General features: G+C 34.3%; 2 protein-coding genes across 3 annotated transcripts in view; one reads left to right on the forward strand and one right to left on the reverse strand.

The window, feature by feature from the left end:
* Nucleotides 1-11,790, reverse strand: part of lrrcc1 (leucine rich repeat and coiled-coil centrosomal protein 1) — a 280,861-nt gene extending 269,071 nt beyond the window's left edge. The window contains exon 1 of the mRNA XM_087241006.1: nt 11,662-11,790. The gene's annotated coding sequence lies outside the window, so the exon portion shown is untranslated. The remainder of the gene's footprint in view (nt 1-11,661) is intronic.
* ankhb (ANKH inorganic pyrophosphate transport regulator b) overlaps nt 4,595-16,865 on the forward strand; it is a 48,983-nt gene continuing 36,712 nt past the window's right edge. Inside the window, exons 1-3 of one of the 2 annotated variants that reach the window (XM_087238817.1) lie at nt 4,595-5,016; nt 10,538-10,754; nt 16,610-16,728. Coding sequence is in view for 1 of the 2 variants with exons in the window: in NM_194370.1 (NP_919351.1) it covers nt 4,921-5,016; nt 10,538-10,754; nt 16,610-16,728 (432 nt within the window). In the remaining variant the exon portion in view is untranslated. 2 annotated transcript variants of the gene reach the window in all.

Below are 16,865 nucleotides of genomic sequence, written 5' to 3' on the forward strand. Positions count from 1 at the left end.
CTCTCCATTTAAATAACTGGAGCATCTGAGAAAGCAAAGCGTGGAATATTGGAATCTTCATGCTCTCAACTGTGCGAGAACATGATCTTTACTTAAATCCCTACTGATTTAGGCTATTGTCATAATGTCACCCGCCCGACTGGTTTAGTGGTCTATATAATATACATTATACATATTTTATACAAATTTACATAATTGCCATTTCCAACCATAGTTTTCATGTGTAAATTACATACTAATGTTAACGCTTCATAAGTTGCAAATATAAATAGGAAATTTTACCTGAAGGTGGTAGAACTGGGGTTCACATCTCACCGCTCACCAGTGTGCTTTGATTCAATCACTTCTGAGGTTCATTTTAAAAAGGAGATTCAAGTGACTCTGAGTTTAAACTTGAACTCTGAATTGAGTAACTCGGAGATGGGAAACCTTTCAGTATCGGATCAGCTAAATAGAGTTAAGGTAACTCAACACTAAGTAGGCTGACTCTAATTTAAGTGTGTGCTCAGAGACCATAAAAAGCCATCATCAGTGGAGCTCCGATGTAATGATTCACCATGGCAATGGCATATGAGACAAGTGTAATTCTTATCACTGTTGCTGAATTAAATGGCTATTCTTACAAATTTAAAATTGTTTTTTTAAATATGTTTTTAAAAAAATTATAAATATACAATATTTATAAATAAAAAATAATTTACATTATTAATATATAATTTATATAAATATAGTTTATATATTATTATACTATTTATAAATATAAATTTAATTTAAAAAAAAAATTAAAATATACTATATAGATATTGCTCAAATATAATATAAATCCAAAAACCTACACTGAAAAACATTATTCGAAGATAATTCCTTGGACTTAAGTTAAGCTGTTGTAAACAATTTAAACAAAAAATGAAGTTGAACATTACTAAATTTAATTTGTTTGTTTAGATTCAACACAAATTGTTTGCAACAATTTTGTAGACATCATTTTTTTCAGTGTATCCCTGGAACCATTATTTTAAGTCTAGTTAACTTAGTGTAATGAAAATAAAATAATTTTAACATTTATATTTTGATGAACAGTTAACATTAAATGTTGAAGTTAAATTTAATCTCAAATTTTCCAAAATCACTTTTATTATTATTATTATTATTATTATTATTATTTTGAAGTGATGCTTTAGGTAAAACATTTTTTGTACCCCAAAGAGCCTTTTAGTAATCAGTTTCTCCAAAGAACAGATTTTTTTTAAGTATATATAAAGATTATAAAGAACCTTCTGTGCAATGGAAATACTTTTTTGGATTTTCAAGGTTTTTCAGTGAACCATCAATACTAATAAAGATCTGTAGCTTTTATGAGTTAGGGTTAGCCTAACCATGTTTATTAAAGTTAAACCATGGATACCTGAACATACAGTAAACTAGTTTTAACAGTTGTAGTAAAACTGTGGTTATACAAATGATAACCATTGTGCCACTAGTTACCAAATAAAAACAATGGTTCATTTTCATCAGTGACTATTAAAACAGTAGTGACAACAAATGTCCTTAATGTGTAAAACTGTACATTACTTACCGCTGACAACTTTTGTGTGTATATTAGATTAAAAACGCAAAAAGAGCGCAACCATTCCATCTATTCTATTCTTAAACTGTTGAAAACATCCAGGTTATGTTAACAGATTGCCTAAAAAGTTTACAATTAGTGCTGTCAATGAATTTTGCTGTTAATACTTCCTCTGACAAGTAGATTTGATGAGACCAACTTTTCTTCTGTAAGTGAAGCCTCCTCTTTGACTGAATTAATAGGCACTGTTTAAAATGTAACTTTAAGCATATTTTGTCATTCTAACAATGCATATTTGGTAGAATATTTCCAGTAGCTTGTTGAAGCTATGCCACAAAAGATTTAGGCAAAAAAAGGGTCCAATCCGGTACTAGTAAGGTGTACCTAATAAAGTGGCCGGTAAGTGTATATTATTATTAAAGGAGCAATATGCGATTGTCTTCTGAAACAGTCTTTGTTATGCCAGTTTGAAGTCTCTTTACATCTTCATAGGAGTCAATCAAAACATTTGTTCCGAACATTATAATAGTTTGTTCTACATGACTTTTTTTAAAATGCGTAATTCCATATCTCTACACACACTGTTCATGCAGAAAGAATTACCTAATCATTGCAATCAGGGACACGTTACATACAGAGAACAGAAGCTAAACATTCATTTTCCATCGGCTTAGTCCCTTTATTAATCTGGGGTCGCCACAGCGGAATGAACCGCCAACTTATCCAGCATATGTTTTATGCAGATTTAAGAATTGTTTAATTAATGTGGGGAAGAATGGGGACGGTTGTAACATGGGGCAGTTGCAACAACAATTATTCCTCCATTCAGGAATGAGCTAGAGTGGTGATTCATACAACTTATATTCAGTTAGACTCAGGTCCAAAAGGGCCGCAGCTCTGCACAGTTTAGTTCCAACCCTAATTAAACACACCTGATCAAACTAATTGAGTCCTTCAGGCTTGTTTGAAACCTACAGGTAAGTGTGTTGGAGCAGGGTTGGAACTAAACTGTCCAGGAATTGAGTTTGACACCCCTGAGTTAGACCTTACTTCAATTTAGGCTTGATAATTGGTCGCTGCTTGTTCTGATCATAGTCTGTATTTATATGGCTAATTTAAAACAATTCAAAATTAAACCCACTTACATTTAGTCTGTTTAGCAAAAAATAAAATCCAACCTGATGTTTTATTTATTTATTTTTTTATTACATTTTAATCTTCTCGAGGTCACTCAGTTTCAACGTTGGACTTTGTTCAAGTTTAAATTCTGCTTATATTATCATATGTACACATGTTATAGCAATGTGGGTGGGTGTCCAATAGATGTGAGTCTATATTAAAATATTGGGTTTCTACAAAAACTGTCTCTGATAAACTGAAGGAAACGCAAAAAGTGTTGCAACTATCCCTCCTACTTAAAATACAATTGAATACTTAAAAAGAAAAGCATTTTTTCAGTGTGTGCATGAAGGAATACAATATTTAAACAGCTTTCACTTAAAAAAAGAGAGAGGAAACTATCTTTACTGAATAAAACCTGCTGCTGACCAGGTTCATACAGTAAGCTACCTCAGTAACTGACTTAGAGTGCAAGTTACCTGCCAATTAGAAATGGGATTGACTTACTCCACTTTCCCAGTTTTAACATACCTCCCTTTTTGAAGTGGAAAACGCAGTTTTAACGTAATCTGCTTTCTGACATGGTCCCCTAGCCGCATTCCCTATATCTCCTTGCTATCTCAGCTCCACTTAGACTCATTCCTAGAAGTTAACACAGTTGTGGAGGGAATGTTGTATCGTGTCACATTGGGGCCATAATGATAATCCATTAATCAATCTATGTAGCCTACTGCATATAACAGGGCTGCTCAAACTTTTCCGTATGAAGGGCCAAAAATCAAATACCATAGAGAGCAGTGGGCCAAAATTTTATAAATAAATTGAAAAAAATACTTTAAATCATATTTACTAATGCGTTATAATTAAAAATTATTATTTATTACAATAAACAACATTTTTAACACAGTGGAGTTGAATGCTGAATTCACCAGTCAAGCAGAATCTGTCGTTGCCTTCATTTGCTCACTGATGTCTCTGCATTGTTCTTTATCCGTCGGGTGACAGTACGTACATTTTAAATAAATCCGATTTATTCACTACATTAATAAAAGATTTCAGTTAGTTTTTTTGTAGCTTAGCAATAAAACAAACAAACAAAAGCTTACATTAAATTAGAAATTACAGTCTCTAAACCACCCACCCTCTCTTAATTCCCTCTCTTTTCTGATGAAATTGTGGGCCAAATCAAACCCTCGTTTGGCCATCTCTGCTATAACGTATAAAATAGGAATATGAAATGAATAGTCTTAGAGCAACTCTTGTAAACACTTTAATCATAATATTTTCACTTTGGACCAGAATTTGCACAGAATGTACACTTAAATACAAAATACATTACTATTTTACCCCATTCCATTGCATTTTACATTTCAAAATTAATTGGTGCGTCAAACATTCACCCAACAGCACACAGGTGTAACATATCGTGAAGCTGAAACTATCCAGATTGTAAAAACTTGCATGATTTTAATTTCTGTATGGTCTGTCCCTTTAACTGACATTTTGACAGGCATCAGTGCGTCTTGTCTGCTCTCCAGCTCCACCTGCTGGCCGACACAATAAGATTCTGTTTGTATTTCTGAGATTGTCAAGCGTCTATATATATATATATATATACCCTCAAAGTGTTCCTTTCATTTCATCATGTAATGTATTGTTCTAACAACAAATGAACTCACAGGCAGGCCTACATGCAGGTAAACTACAAGGACAAAATGGCCCATTCCATCCATTCAGGACCTCTCTCTCTCTCCCCTGACAATGAGCGTTTTCCACAGCTCCGTGTTGTTCGCTGTTTCTGCGTCTTTCTGCACGCAGCAGGTGACGTTTGGAAGAGGAGTGGCCTTCGGGCACGTGTTGTTAAGGAAGGATGATGATTTAAGAACAGTTAACCGAGTGTCCATCTACAGCAGAATAGCGGACTCCATGCGCACGGCTTTATACCCGCGCCGCACTTAATCGCCGCGGCCGATTATATGTATTTATTTTCCTCTCCACCGATGGGTGAACAATGGAGAAGCCGTCAGCAGAAATTTCTGGCGACCCTCCTATTTTCCCATGCACCAGATCATTGTTTATGATGCTGTTGTTGTGTAGGAGGGCAGGGACGGACCTGATCTCGGCGGATTTCTGCTAGAAAACACTCCGAACTCGACGGGCTTTGACCGGCCACGCATCCTTCCAGATCTCGAGCAGCTGATGTTGGCGGTGCTGCCGCTCTCCTCCCGGCGAACATGATGAAATTCCCGGCTCTCACGCACTACTGGCCTCTCATCCGATTCCTGGTGCCTCTGGCCATTACCAACATCGCCATCGACCTCGGTGAACAGGCAAGTGTCAACGAATTGTGCGTGAAATGAATTCAGCGCTGCGTGATGTAAGATGTGTTGTGTATCCTTGAGCTGGACACTGCAGCAATGGCATCCGTCCGAGCTCTGCTTTTACATTATATAGTTTGGTTAGGGCCATCCTGAGCTCTTGTTTCCTATAAGGAATCAGGGGTCCTTTTTTGTAAACAGGGCATCATCACCATAAACAACATGAGCCCTCAGCTGTGTGTGTGTTCGTCAACAGCTGGCCTTACAGCTAGCGCATCCAGGAACATGGGAACAATGTAAAAGCAATCTGACAGAGATGAATGTGCACTTTTGGATGGGCTGATTTTTGTTGTCACCTCTGTGTGAACTGGCCTTGTTTTTGTCAACCATTAACGAATGTTGTTCTGCTTACAGTAGAGTATTTTTTCACAGTTACATGACTGAAACGCGTTACTGGCTACAAAAAAAAAAATTACATATTTTATTCATGACAGCCACATCTCATTTTAATGAGATATTATTCTTTCCGAGGCTTAATTAATCATTTTTGCAGAGTTGAAGTAGTTTTTATCATCATTTTAATGTCACACACACACTCATCAATATGTAATATATATTTTTAGTTTACTGGCATGTTAAAAGGACAGTTCACCCCAAAAACGAGCATTTATTCACTATTTACTAACCTTCAAGTGGTTCCAAACCTTTAAGAGTTACTTTATTCTCTTAAACACAAAACAAGATATTTTGAAGAAAGTGTAGTAGGATAAACAAATACCATTGAAGTCGATGGTTACAGCTTTCTAAAGTATATCTTCCTTTATGTTTATCAAAAGACAGAAAGTCAAACAGGTTTGGATGAAGTGAAGTGAATGAGGACAGTATTACAATTTTTTTGTGTGAATTGTCCCTTTAAACTCCGATATTTGTGTACAAGCGCAACAATTAGAGACAATGTAATAATTTTTATTGTGTAGATGTTCAGGCTTTTAAGTTTAATATGATATTCTTTCTTAGACACTTGGACTGCAAATAAAGCATAACTGACAAGTATATAATAATAATAATAACAGCATAATTAAATGGTAATACCACTTTAGAAGCCAAAAAAGTTTCTAAATTGGTTTAAAATATTGTTCATTACCAACATAGCAAATTAATTTGAACTAAAATTTTGTCACTTTGAAATTTATTTGTTATTGTTTTATTTATTATTTGTTAGTTTAATTAATTAATTTATATTTTCCAAGAAAGTCTCTTATCTCACTGTTCCAGGTGACAGATATTCTATTATCGCCATTGTAATACAATCTTTCACTTCTCGTAATGATATTGTAAGCTATTTAATTTTTTTTTAAAACATAAAATTAGAACATTTATAAAATATAAATAGTCATTTTCCTGGGAGGAATTGATAGGATTTCTGAAAAACTGAATAAAACATGGCCTTTTGATTTTCATAGATGCAAATTCATTTTTCATAAGCACTAATGGCAGAAAGAAGAAATGTGAGCAGGAGCCCTTACAGCCCACATGCTTACATCAACAGACAATCATTATCTCTCTGCACACTGATCTGAGGCGTTGGAGAAGAAGCAGCTGACAAAGAGTCAGAGTCAGAAGAATGAAGCAGATAAGCAGATAAAGCAAACATATAAACAGTTTTCTCCCCAAACAGCAGATTTTACAGGATGGTGGCACCAGGTTAGAGTCAAGGACAGGACAGCAAATTTAATTCATCATTACAAGAACACCTTTTAAAAACTTGTGAATGTCTAAGCGTTTTCCTGACTGGTTTGACATCTGACACATTTCTAAATCACCTGCTTCAATACAGGTTCATAATGTAGTCAGCCAAAACTGAGATGATGTCATTAAGCATTGTGAGATCATATTACGTGTATTACTTGTAATAAGGTACTAATGTTTCTACTTAGAAATGATATTTTGTAGCATTTGGACATTGCACTGTGATATTTAGTAGCACATGGCACAATCTTACACTTTGAAGTTGTGTTTTCACACATTATGGCTTTAAAAGATGGCAATGCAGTAAAGTAGGAAATTCTAGGTCAGTGGTCTTCTGCAACACAAAATTATCCAGCGTGGCAAAAACAGGCCCTCTGAGCTGGATGTTTTTCTAGAGCATGTGCCGTGAAAGGCAATAAAACATATGATGCAATTAAAACTTCTTGTTGCTAGGGCTGGGCGGTATGACCAAAACATGATTTCATGGTATGAGAACTTAACAATACCTTTCCCCATATACACTGTACTCAGTTAAAATAGTTGGGATAAAAATACCCCAACATACTGTATAACCCAAAAATAGGTTATTATAGCACCTTCCCAACTATGGGTTATTTTAACCCAATGCATTGGGTTATTTTGATTAAATGTTATTTTTTTCCCATTCTGGTATTGCTATTCTATTACTAGTAATACTAATAATTTTATATATAATGTCTGTGTAAATAAAAAACCTGATTTTTTTTTAAATATTGAAAACGTTTTATTTCCATTATATTTTAAGTTCTAGACACTTAAGGATTTTTCTCTGGTTAATATAGATCGGCTACGAAGCACACGGTATCATCAGTAATTAAGAGTGCTGGTAAAACGGATATAACAAACACGGCACGGAAAGGTAATTTGATTAACAAAAACAACAACTTTATTGCGTAATAGCTTAAATAAACCTTCCAACGTAAAAACAACAACACGTAGGATACAATACAGCTGTTTTGTGTCAGTTAAATCAGTTGACTGTTGAATTCCAATTTTTTTAACCCAACTGGTTGAGTTATTAAATAAATAACATAATAAAGAATAAAAAATAACCCAACAAAGCAACAAATTTTTGACCCAACTGGATGAGTTAATAATAAATAACCCAATAAAGTTTAAAATAACCCGGCTAATCCCTAAATATGTTTAATTCAACTATTGGGTTTAAATAAATTACTCAACATTTTTTAGAGTTTAAAAAAAGCTGGGATCCAGTCTATCGGGCCGATCAATCACCAATACTTCATCTCAATTATGGGACGATTTCAAGATATACCGCGGTTTGGAAAAGTCAAGGTTTTAAAACTGCTAAAATTTTCTGTTATTCCTAAGGTGTATGTAAGATAAAAAAAACATTTTTAGGACAACAGTATCTCCAGCAAAAAAAAATATCCGAAGGTACCATTTTAAATTGTGAAGAAATCTGTGTTTTTGATGATTCATTTGAATTATTTAGCTTGACATGTTTACTGCTTCAAAATATTAGAAATGTTTCCCATGCAGAAATATATATTGTGTTCAAAGGGAGTTTGTGGTAAAATTTTTTGTTTTGTTTTTTACCCAGACATTTAAAAAGAGCATATTTTAGAGCAGTTATCTAAATATTGTGATTTTTATCATATTTTTATCCAAGGTTATCACACCGTCAGAATCATATACCAGCCTGTGTGTAATCTCAATAAAACTGTAATTATCTTCTTTACAATAACATTTATTAAAATGTTCTCCATATATTTTAGACAGACTGTTGTGCATGCATTTAGAAAATAACTCAATTAAAATTGTATCGATTAGGCAAGTAAAAAAAACATCAGCCATTAGTAAAAATACTTAGCATTTAGTAAGTCTAAATTTTTGCTTTATTTTTGGTAAAACCTGCACAAAACCCTGGTTGTCCCAGTGTAACTCAATTAAGTTAATTCAACCATTTTTACAATTTTAAGTTGATTGAACACAAAACACTTACAAACAGAAAAAATTAAACATTAAATGTAGTTTTTTATAAAGGAAGTTATTCCAGAAAATGTACAAAGGAGCTTTAAAAAATATATGTAAGCTTGAATATTTAAGAAAAGAAAGGACTGGATCTTATTTGACTATTTTGGTATTTTATATCTAACAATGTAAGGAAAGTAAACAAAATATGACTTTAGATGAACAGCAAATTCCACTGTATTGTCAGCTTTCTCAAGTAACACCTTCTCGCAGATAGCAAACATACCCCAAGTCACAGGAAAATAAAACTTTAATATCAAAATACTTAAACACTTTAAAGAAAACATCAATCAGTGTTTTCCTTCAAAATACACAATATAAACAATGACTGTTCTTGTATAAATACATCAATAAATTGATATAAGTGAGCTGCACAATAAATAGTTTCAGCATTGATATCACAATGTGATTACAGTAGTCACACCACAAAGATATGCAATGTCCAGTCTGAGTTATAGTTTACCAGGAGCCACAGATTTGTATTTAATCACTGTATTTACATACAATTTATATGATTTTTGCAAAAAAAAAAAAAAAACATTTCTTACTTAAAATTTTGTCTTGTTTCTTGTACGAATATCTACATTTCCAAGCTTTAATTTTCACAATTTATTTTCTGACGGGGAAAAATAAACTAATATTTTTACTTGGTCTAAGAATTGTTTTGATATTTGGACTAGAAACAAGACAAAACAAAGTAAGAAAATTTTTATTTTTTTGCCTTGTAATTATTCAGTTTCTCAACTTGAATACTGTTAGACTTCCCAGAAAACCATCAAACAGAGCTATTCAAACTATCTTGTGAAACTGTATTCATATCGCAGGATTAATCGCATAAAAATAGAATATCACAGTATCAGATGTTTAAAATATCATGCAGCCCTAATACTAATAAATACTTATTGAAAACTCTCATGGTGCGTCTTTTTCAGGCCACACTGACTCATTTACATTTCAGGGTATACACAGAATAAAACATTATTTTACGGTACACATTTAATTCGGTGGTAATGGATATATATATACCATCACACCACTCTGCCCTACTTGTTGCCATCATTGCTGAAGCTTTTATCATGTTAAACATATTAGTTAACATCACATTATTGACCTAAGCTGCAATAAAGTGTTACTTCAGCAGTTATGATAACAAAAAGAACTCTTCATTATAAATGTTCAGAGTAAACAAATGAGGTGAAATTGGTTTATCCAGTGCAATAGGTAACTCTTTACAATAAAATCTCATTAGTAAACAGTAGATAATGCATTAGCTAACATTAGAGCGTTTGGTCTGTTGATACAAGGGCAGTGTTGTATATCTTAGGAATAAAACCCTCTTTGTGTGGAGGAATCTCAGGAAGAGTGATAGTTTTTTCTGTCACTCTTTCAATTCATCCATTTACATAATAAAATTGATAATGTGGCTAAATCTTATTAATCACCCAACTAGCCTGTAATGCATTTGGATTTTTTCTGTAACACTTAATACACAAATACACTTGATTGAACATGTACACATAAACATCACCTATATACTATGTAACTGCAGGTTAACTATGCTATATATAACAACTTTAACTGTCAAAAGCTATTAGTTGCTAGTTAATTAGTTTAAGCTATGGTAACTAATACCCTTAACTTTGCTGATTTTGATTGTAATGTTATAATGTTCAACTTTTGTAAAGCTGCTTTGAAACAATAATTATGTAAAAAGTTCTATACAAATAAACTTGGATTGAATTGTTTACAGGCTTTAAACCGGGGAATCGCAGCAGTTAAAGAGGATGCAGTGGAAATGTTGGCCAGCTATGGTCTGGCCTACTCCCTCATGAAGTTCTTCACCGGCCCGATGAGTGATTTCAAGAACGTCGGGCTGGTGTTTGTCAACAGCAAGCGGGACAGAACCAAAGCGGTGCTCTGTATGGTCGTTGCAGGAACCGTGGCTATCGTTTTCCACACTCTCATTGGTTAGTCCTGCCAGTTTATCATTTTCCCCCTCCACTTCTGCTCTTGCATGACCAGTTTGTACTAAATGTTCAGGGAACACCGTTTTTGTTTTGCGCTTCTTTAAACAGATGAGTCAGGATGGGTATGCTAAGTGAACAGTGTTATGACTGGAGAAGGAGCTTTTCTTAACTCAAGCAGTCTTAAAGGAATAGTTCAGCCAAAACATTCCTGCTTATTTACTCACTGCTAGAATGACAGAGATTAACTTTGTTTTTTTTTCAGCTGAAGAGAAATCAAACATTTCAGAGGAAAACCTACTGAAATATTTCTCCAATTCATGTGAATAAAGCTCAAGCCCAGTTATAATTTTGAAAATCCACATTTAGGCAGCTGCAAAATAATCCACACTACCTCAGCTAATAACTAAGGCTCTTCTATAACAAATTGACTAGACTTTTTTAGAAAAAATAAAAAATAATTTTAACTACAAATCGATCTAGCTTACGATTTATTGTGTGACTGAGTAAACTACATAATAATAATATAAATAATGTAATTTAGAGCCGTGTTTCTCAACCATGTTCCTGGAGGACCACCAGTTCTGCACATTTTTAGTGCATGTTTCTTAAATCCAGGAATGCAGAGAATGGACTTTTCATGGAGACTGTTCTTGCTAGGTTATCTGAGAAGAGCGAACTTAGAAGACCATGAGAACAGAACGCTTCCTGTGAGAAATGAGATGCTGCGTTCTTCCTGGTGGTCACATGACGTTCACGCATTATTAACAAAAAATTATTAAAAACATTACAGGATTCATACAGCGATTTATTGTTAACAAAATTGCCTTTTTATATGAATTTCAGCAAATAAACACCCTTAATGTGTTTATATCTTTATTACAATTTTTATTTTAATGTTTACTTTCACTTTAATAATAAGTGTATATAAAATGCTGCGCTTCTTACCTCCTTTGTTCAGCTGCAATGACTTCTGGGATGTCTCGAGCAAATTTGTGCTCAAGTCTGCATCGCAGCATCCTCGATATCAAGAACACATTTGGGATCTTTAAGACACAAGATCGCTGAAGATCATGCATATTAAGAAACAGCAAGACTGCGTCCGAAATCGCATACTTTACCATATATATATATAGTAGCTATATAGTAGCTATATAGTTCTATATAGTAGCAAAAATCAGTCTGTGAGCCAAGTAGTATGTCCGAATTCATAAAATTTGAAAACCAGTATGTGAGAAGTACCCAGATGACTTAATACTTTTGGCAAGATTCTGAAGTGCGCATCAGATGGATGCTATCCTATCCCATGATGCCTCGCGAGAGAATTCATGAATGAAGCAACGCAACTCACTCAAAGACTAGAATACACAAGACTTGTCACTCGTATCTTAATAAATGGGAAAAAGTGTAACGGTCAATATGGTGAATAAAACCCGCCTTCTAGTACAGGAGCCAATCATTATATGGCACAAATTGTTACGGCCAGCTCGCTCCCGACCGTACCATAAAAAGGATCAGACACACAAAAAGATATATATTGAAAAAAAAACATTTATTAAAGGGAATAATAAAGTATAACAAACTGTCTAGGGATTTGAAATAAATAAGAAAGCAGGTGAAATTCTCTCAACTAATACAAAACAAAACATAAGACGGCAACACAAAAGAGTTGGAGCAAAATGACCTCTCTGTGGAATAACGGTCCACCAGAGGAAGTGCCGTTCTTCACAAAAAATTCAAATATATACTTTCTCCACCCATAAATTAACTAATTAACGGTGACGTCACATAGCGAGGCCACCGAAAGGTAGGAAAGAGAAGACAGGGTCGTAACAAAATCAATTGCAAAATGGCGAATAAAGCCTGCCTTTTAAAACAGGAGCCAATCATCAATCGTTAAATGGCGAATAAAGCCTGCCTTTTAGAAAAGGAGCCAATAATAGATCGCTAAATGGCGAAAAAAGCCCGCCTTCTAGTACATGAGCCAATCATCGATCGATTTAGACTGACAATACTCTGGGGGAGGGGCTCAGACTAGATGTGAGTTTCTGCAGATTTTGTCTGATTTGGACATTTAGAAATGAAACTAAAGAGACAGTTGTTGTTTAATTTTATTGGTGATTACTAATATGAAATTCAATCATAAGCTTACAAAGCTATTTTGGAAAATTTGATGTTTCCTGATTTAAGCAAAATGCCCGAGCATACTGCATGAGAGGCGTTTTAAAGACGGACGTGGACTTTGACTTACTTGGGTAGGTCACGTGATTTTGACAAAATGGCGGATTTAGTACGTCTAAGTTTCATTACTGCTCACCTTCATACGGTATAGAATGTACTTTTCTAACGGCCGAGTAGTACATTTAATTTCAAATGCAGTACCTACTAAGTAGTAGGCAGTTACATATGCAGCCCCAGTGTCTCCTTAACCAAACACACCAGATTCAGATCATCAGCTCATTAGCAAAGACTGACAGACTTGTAATGGGAATGTGGCTGAGAAACACTGAGCATTTAGTTGCTGAAACTGACAATAGGCCAATCAAAATTGCACTAGTTTTAGACAAAGACTATTGATTTGGAATTAATATTGGAAGAAATATGTAGATATGTATATTTTACACAAAATATGTAGAAATATACTAGAGCTGTACGATATTGGAAAAATCTGACATTGTGATATTTTGTTTCTATACAATATTAATTGCGAAATTTCACCTGATAGCTTGAATATCTCTATTTGGAAAGTAATCCTTACCTTAGACTGGTTGGGTTGATTTTGTAAGGGAAAATAATACAATAAAGCAATGAAAAGTGTCAAAGAAATAGGGATTTTTGGTATTCCGGAGAGTCAAAACAGTATTCAATTACAGAAATTAAATAATGATATCCAAAATAACACTGCATTGTCTACACTGTAATAGTAGTTCAGTAAAATTATTATTCTTTAAAGTTAGAATGTACTTTGTTGCACAAAAATGCTTTAAAGTCTCTAGAAAAGCCTTTAAAACACATGGAAATTTTTACTCTGTTATGATTATACTTTGCAATGACTCCACAAATCTCATGTATTCCCAACTGTTGTGCTGATCAACTATAATCCCAACTCAACACTGTATATCCTGCGATGTGACTGTTGTGGACACACATTGCGATTTGGATGCTGAAACGATATATTCTGCAGCCCTAGTATATACCTAAGGTCTGAAAACAATAGTTGATTAAATAAAGCAATATTGACTTATTAAACGCATTTTAATAATAATATGTTGCTATATATGACAGATTCAAAGATCTGATAAAAAAAACAATGAATTTTTTCCATAGCTGTATGAACATTGGGAAGGACCTGTGTGAAAATCATGGCCATGTAAAGGATCAGAAAATGTATGTTTTAGGGTGAACAATCAAGCCAGATGATTATTCCCTGGGAAACTCCTTGCACTAAAGAACTTTATACTTCAAGCACATCCTCTGCTGCTGTGTTGACTGAAGGGCTTTTTTTACAGGTTCCTACATGCCTGTTTTGTATACTCTCTTTGAATGGTGAGGCCTCTTTTAAACAACCATACCCAAACTCACAAGGTTTCATTGCCATCTATTTTCAGATCTTTGTTCACTCTGTGTTATTATATTGTCATTAAACAAATTGTTCAAAATACTGCACTCCTACTCAGCAGGACATAAGTTCTGCCGCCCATATTTACCAAATTACAAATGCTTAAAGTATGTGGGATGTGGTTAAAAACAGTCCAGTTAATCTTAAAACTATCTATTTATACAGTCTAATAATAAATGTGTCAGTAGAATAAAGGATATTTTCCTGGAATACACATATTTCTCTAAGCTACATACATTTGCATTTATACAAATATCCATTCGCATGCAAAACAAAAAATCAGAGGCATTTCAGCTCTCTTCAGTGGCCATATGGCACTTTCTGCTGTGAGTACAGGGAGAAGGAATGTTTTCATAGTCACCCGAGGGATATAAGATACAAACCACCAGCCTTTTAGAGGAGGGGATGAATTTTTAACCACCAAGCAATCACCTGCCCACCACAGTTAATGATGTGCTTTTTAAATGAAGAACTCGCAGTCTGTTAGAATAACATGTTCCCTCTCTGTCATCTTGTGTGCGGTCACAGACGTTTTTATGCTCATTTGTGCTGTCAGTGAGAAGGTAGAGCTGTCTAATCCATCTGTGGATCACGTCACAGTTCGCATTCCTGAGAAAACGTCTTGTTTTTGCATGCTATACTTACCAATTTTAGCAGCAACGTCATATTATATTATATTATATTATATTATATTATATTATATTATATTATATTATATTATATTATATTATATTCAAATAGTGTACACGCAAAATAAGCGTTATGGGTCTTATTATACACCCAGCGCAATAAGGTATAAGACGTGTTTGGCATGATTTATTGCTATTCTCAGACCAGCAGAACTCTAGTTTTCACGTTTTGCACCATGTTGTTTAAATAGTAAATCCATTTGTGCCACTTTGTGGACTCATGGGTGTGCCGATCTATAAAGGAGGTATGTTAAGGCGTATTGTTGGTGCGTTGCTATTTTGAAGAACTGAAATAGACTGTGCCATTGACCAAGTAAAAGCTGGTGTAAAGTCCAACGCAGAGCACTTTATGCTCCGATGCAGGTCCAAAATGCTTACACATTGGTTAATACACGCAGGATGTACAGCAATACACAAATACCTTTACATATGAAGAAAAATTTAAGGACTAAAATGTCAAAAAGATTATTATTTTCTACACAAATTTAAAAATTACTGCCTCCATGCCTTCTTCATCTCTGAGGGCTTTTTCAGTTCATTCATGACAATTTGCATCATATAATGTTATTATTATTAGCATTATAATTTATTATATGCATATTTATATTTGTTTTAATAAAAACACGTTTAGATTGATCCACCTGTCGGGATTTGGAGACGTCTGCATTACCATATGGGGCAAAAGAATAGGACGTCTGTTTGGATATAACTCCATTTTTTGACCACACTTCGTTATTATTGTTCATTTATTTGCTAGAAATTAGAACTTAATTTAGAAACAGTTTTGAAACAAATCTTTGTGCTTAATAAACAAAATTATATATGTAGGCTAATGGATGTCTTCAGCAGAGTGCGTACAACACAGTTTCCTTATCCACAAAAGTAAAGGAGTAAAAAGTAAAAATAAAGTAAAGAGAAAGTAAAGGGTGAATAGAGGAGGCTTGTTTTTTATCCTCGAGCTGCAGATGATCTGTTTAATTGGTTTCTCGCTAGTAAAACATTAAGAGAATAAGCGCAACCCTGTTAGACCATGTGCCAGGGTGCAAAGCATATTTTTCCATCCTTAAAATAGCAAAAGTGGATTTGGACACGCCCTTAATGCTTTTGCGCCATGCACTTTAGATTTTGCGCCTAGATCGTTAACATAAAGCCCATCATCTTTGGCATTTCATTAAAACCAGAGTCAATTATCCCTCTTTCAGTATGGCTAAAAAAGTGGGACTTGCCTCAACATATTGGCGGTTTTAGTATCAAATTAATTTACCTATTATTACACTCCTAAACCATTGAATGAAGCAGCAAACACACAAACCAAGCAATATATTACACTTCTTTATCGAAATATATCTCCAAAAACACCAAGAGTTTTTAAAACTAGCTAGATATTTTGATAACTTTTTATTAAAACTTGTCATCGCAAGCTATTTGTGCCAGTTTTATAACCTGATCTATCATGTTTATTGTTTACATTATTTCATAATATGAAACATTGTGTATTAAATCATTGATGGTAATACGTATTAATTTTGCTCTCGCTTTGTCTTTTTTAGCCTACACAAATCTGGGTTATTACATCATCAACAAACTGCATCATGTGGATGAGTCTGTGGGAAGTAAGACCCGGAAGGCGTTCCTGTATCTGGCTGCTTTTCCTTTGCTTGATGCCATGGTGAGTGTGTCGTGACGTTTCAGCCCTGGAGAGATTCACTCGTAATGTCATAATGTTGGATCTGGCTCATCTGCTTGGCACAGATGGGCAGAGAGTATGTGTGTGCAAGCGTGTGTGTGTGGTAAAGCCAACCACCA

The sequence above is a fragment of the Danio rerio genome, chromosome 2 (assembly GCF_052040795.2).
Source record: "Danio rerio strain M-AB ecotype USA chromosome 2, GRCz13ab, whole genome shotgun sequence".
NCBI classification, from domain to species: Eukaryota; Metazoa; Chordata; class Actinopteri; order Cypriniformes; family Danionidae; genus Danio; species Danio rerio.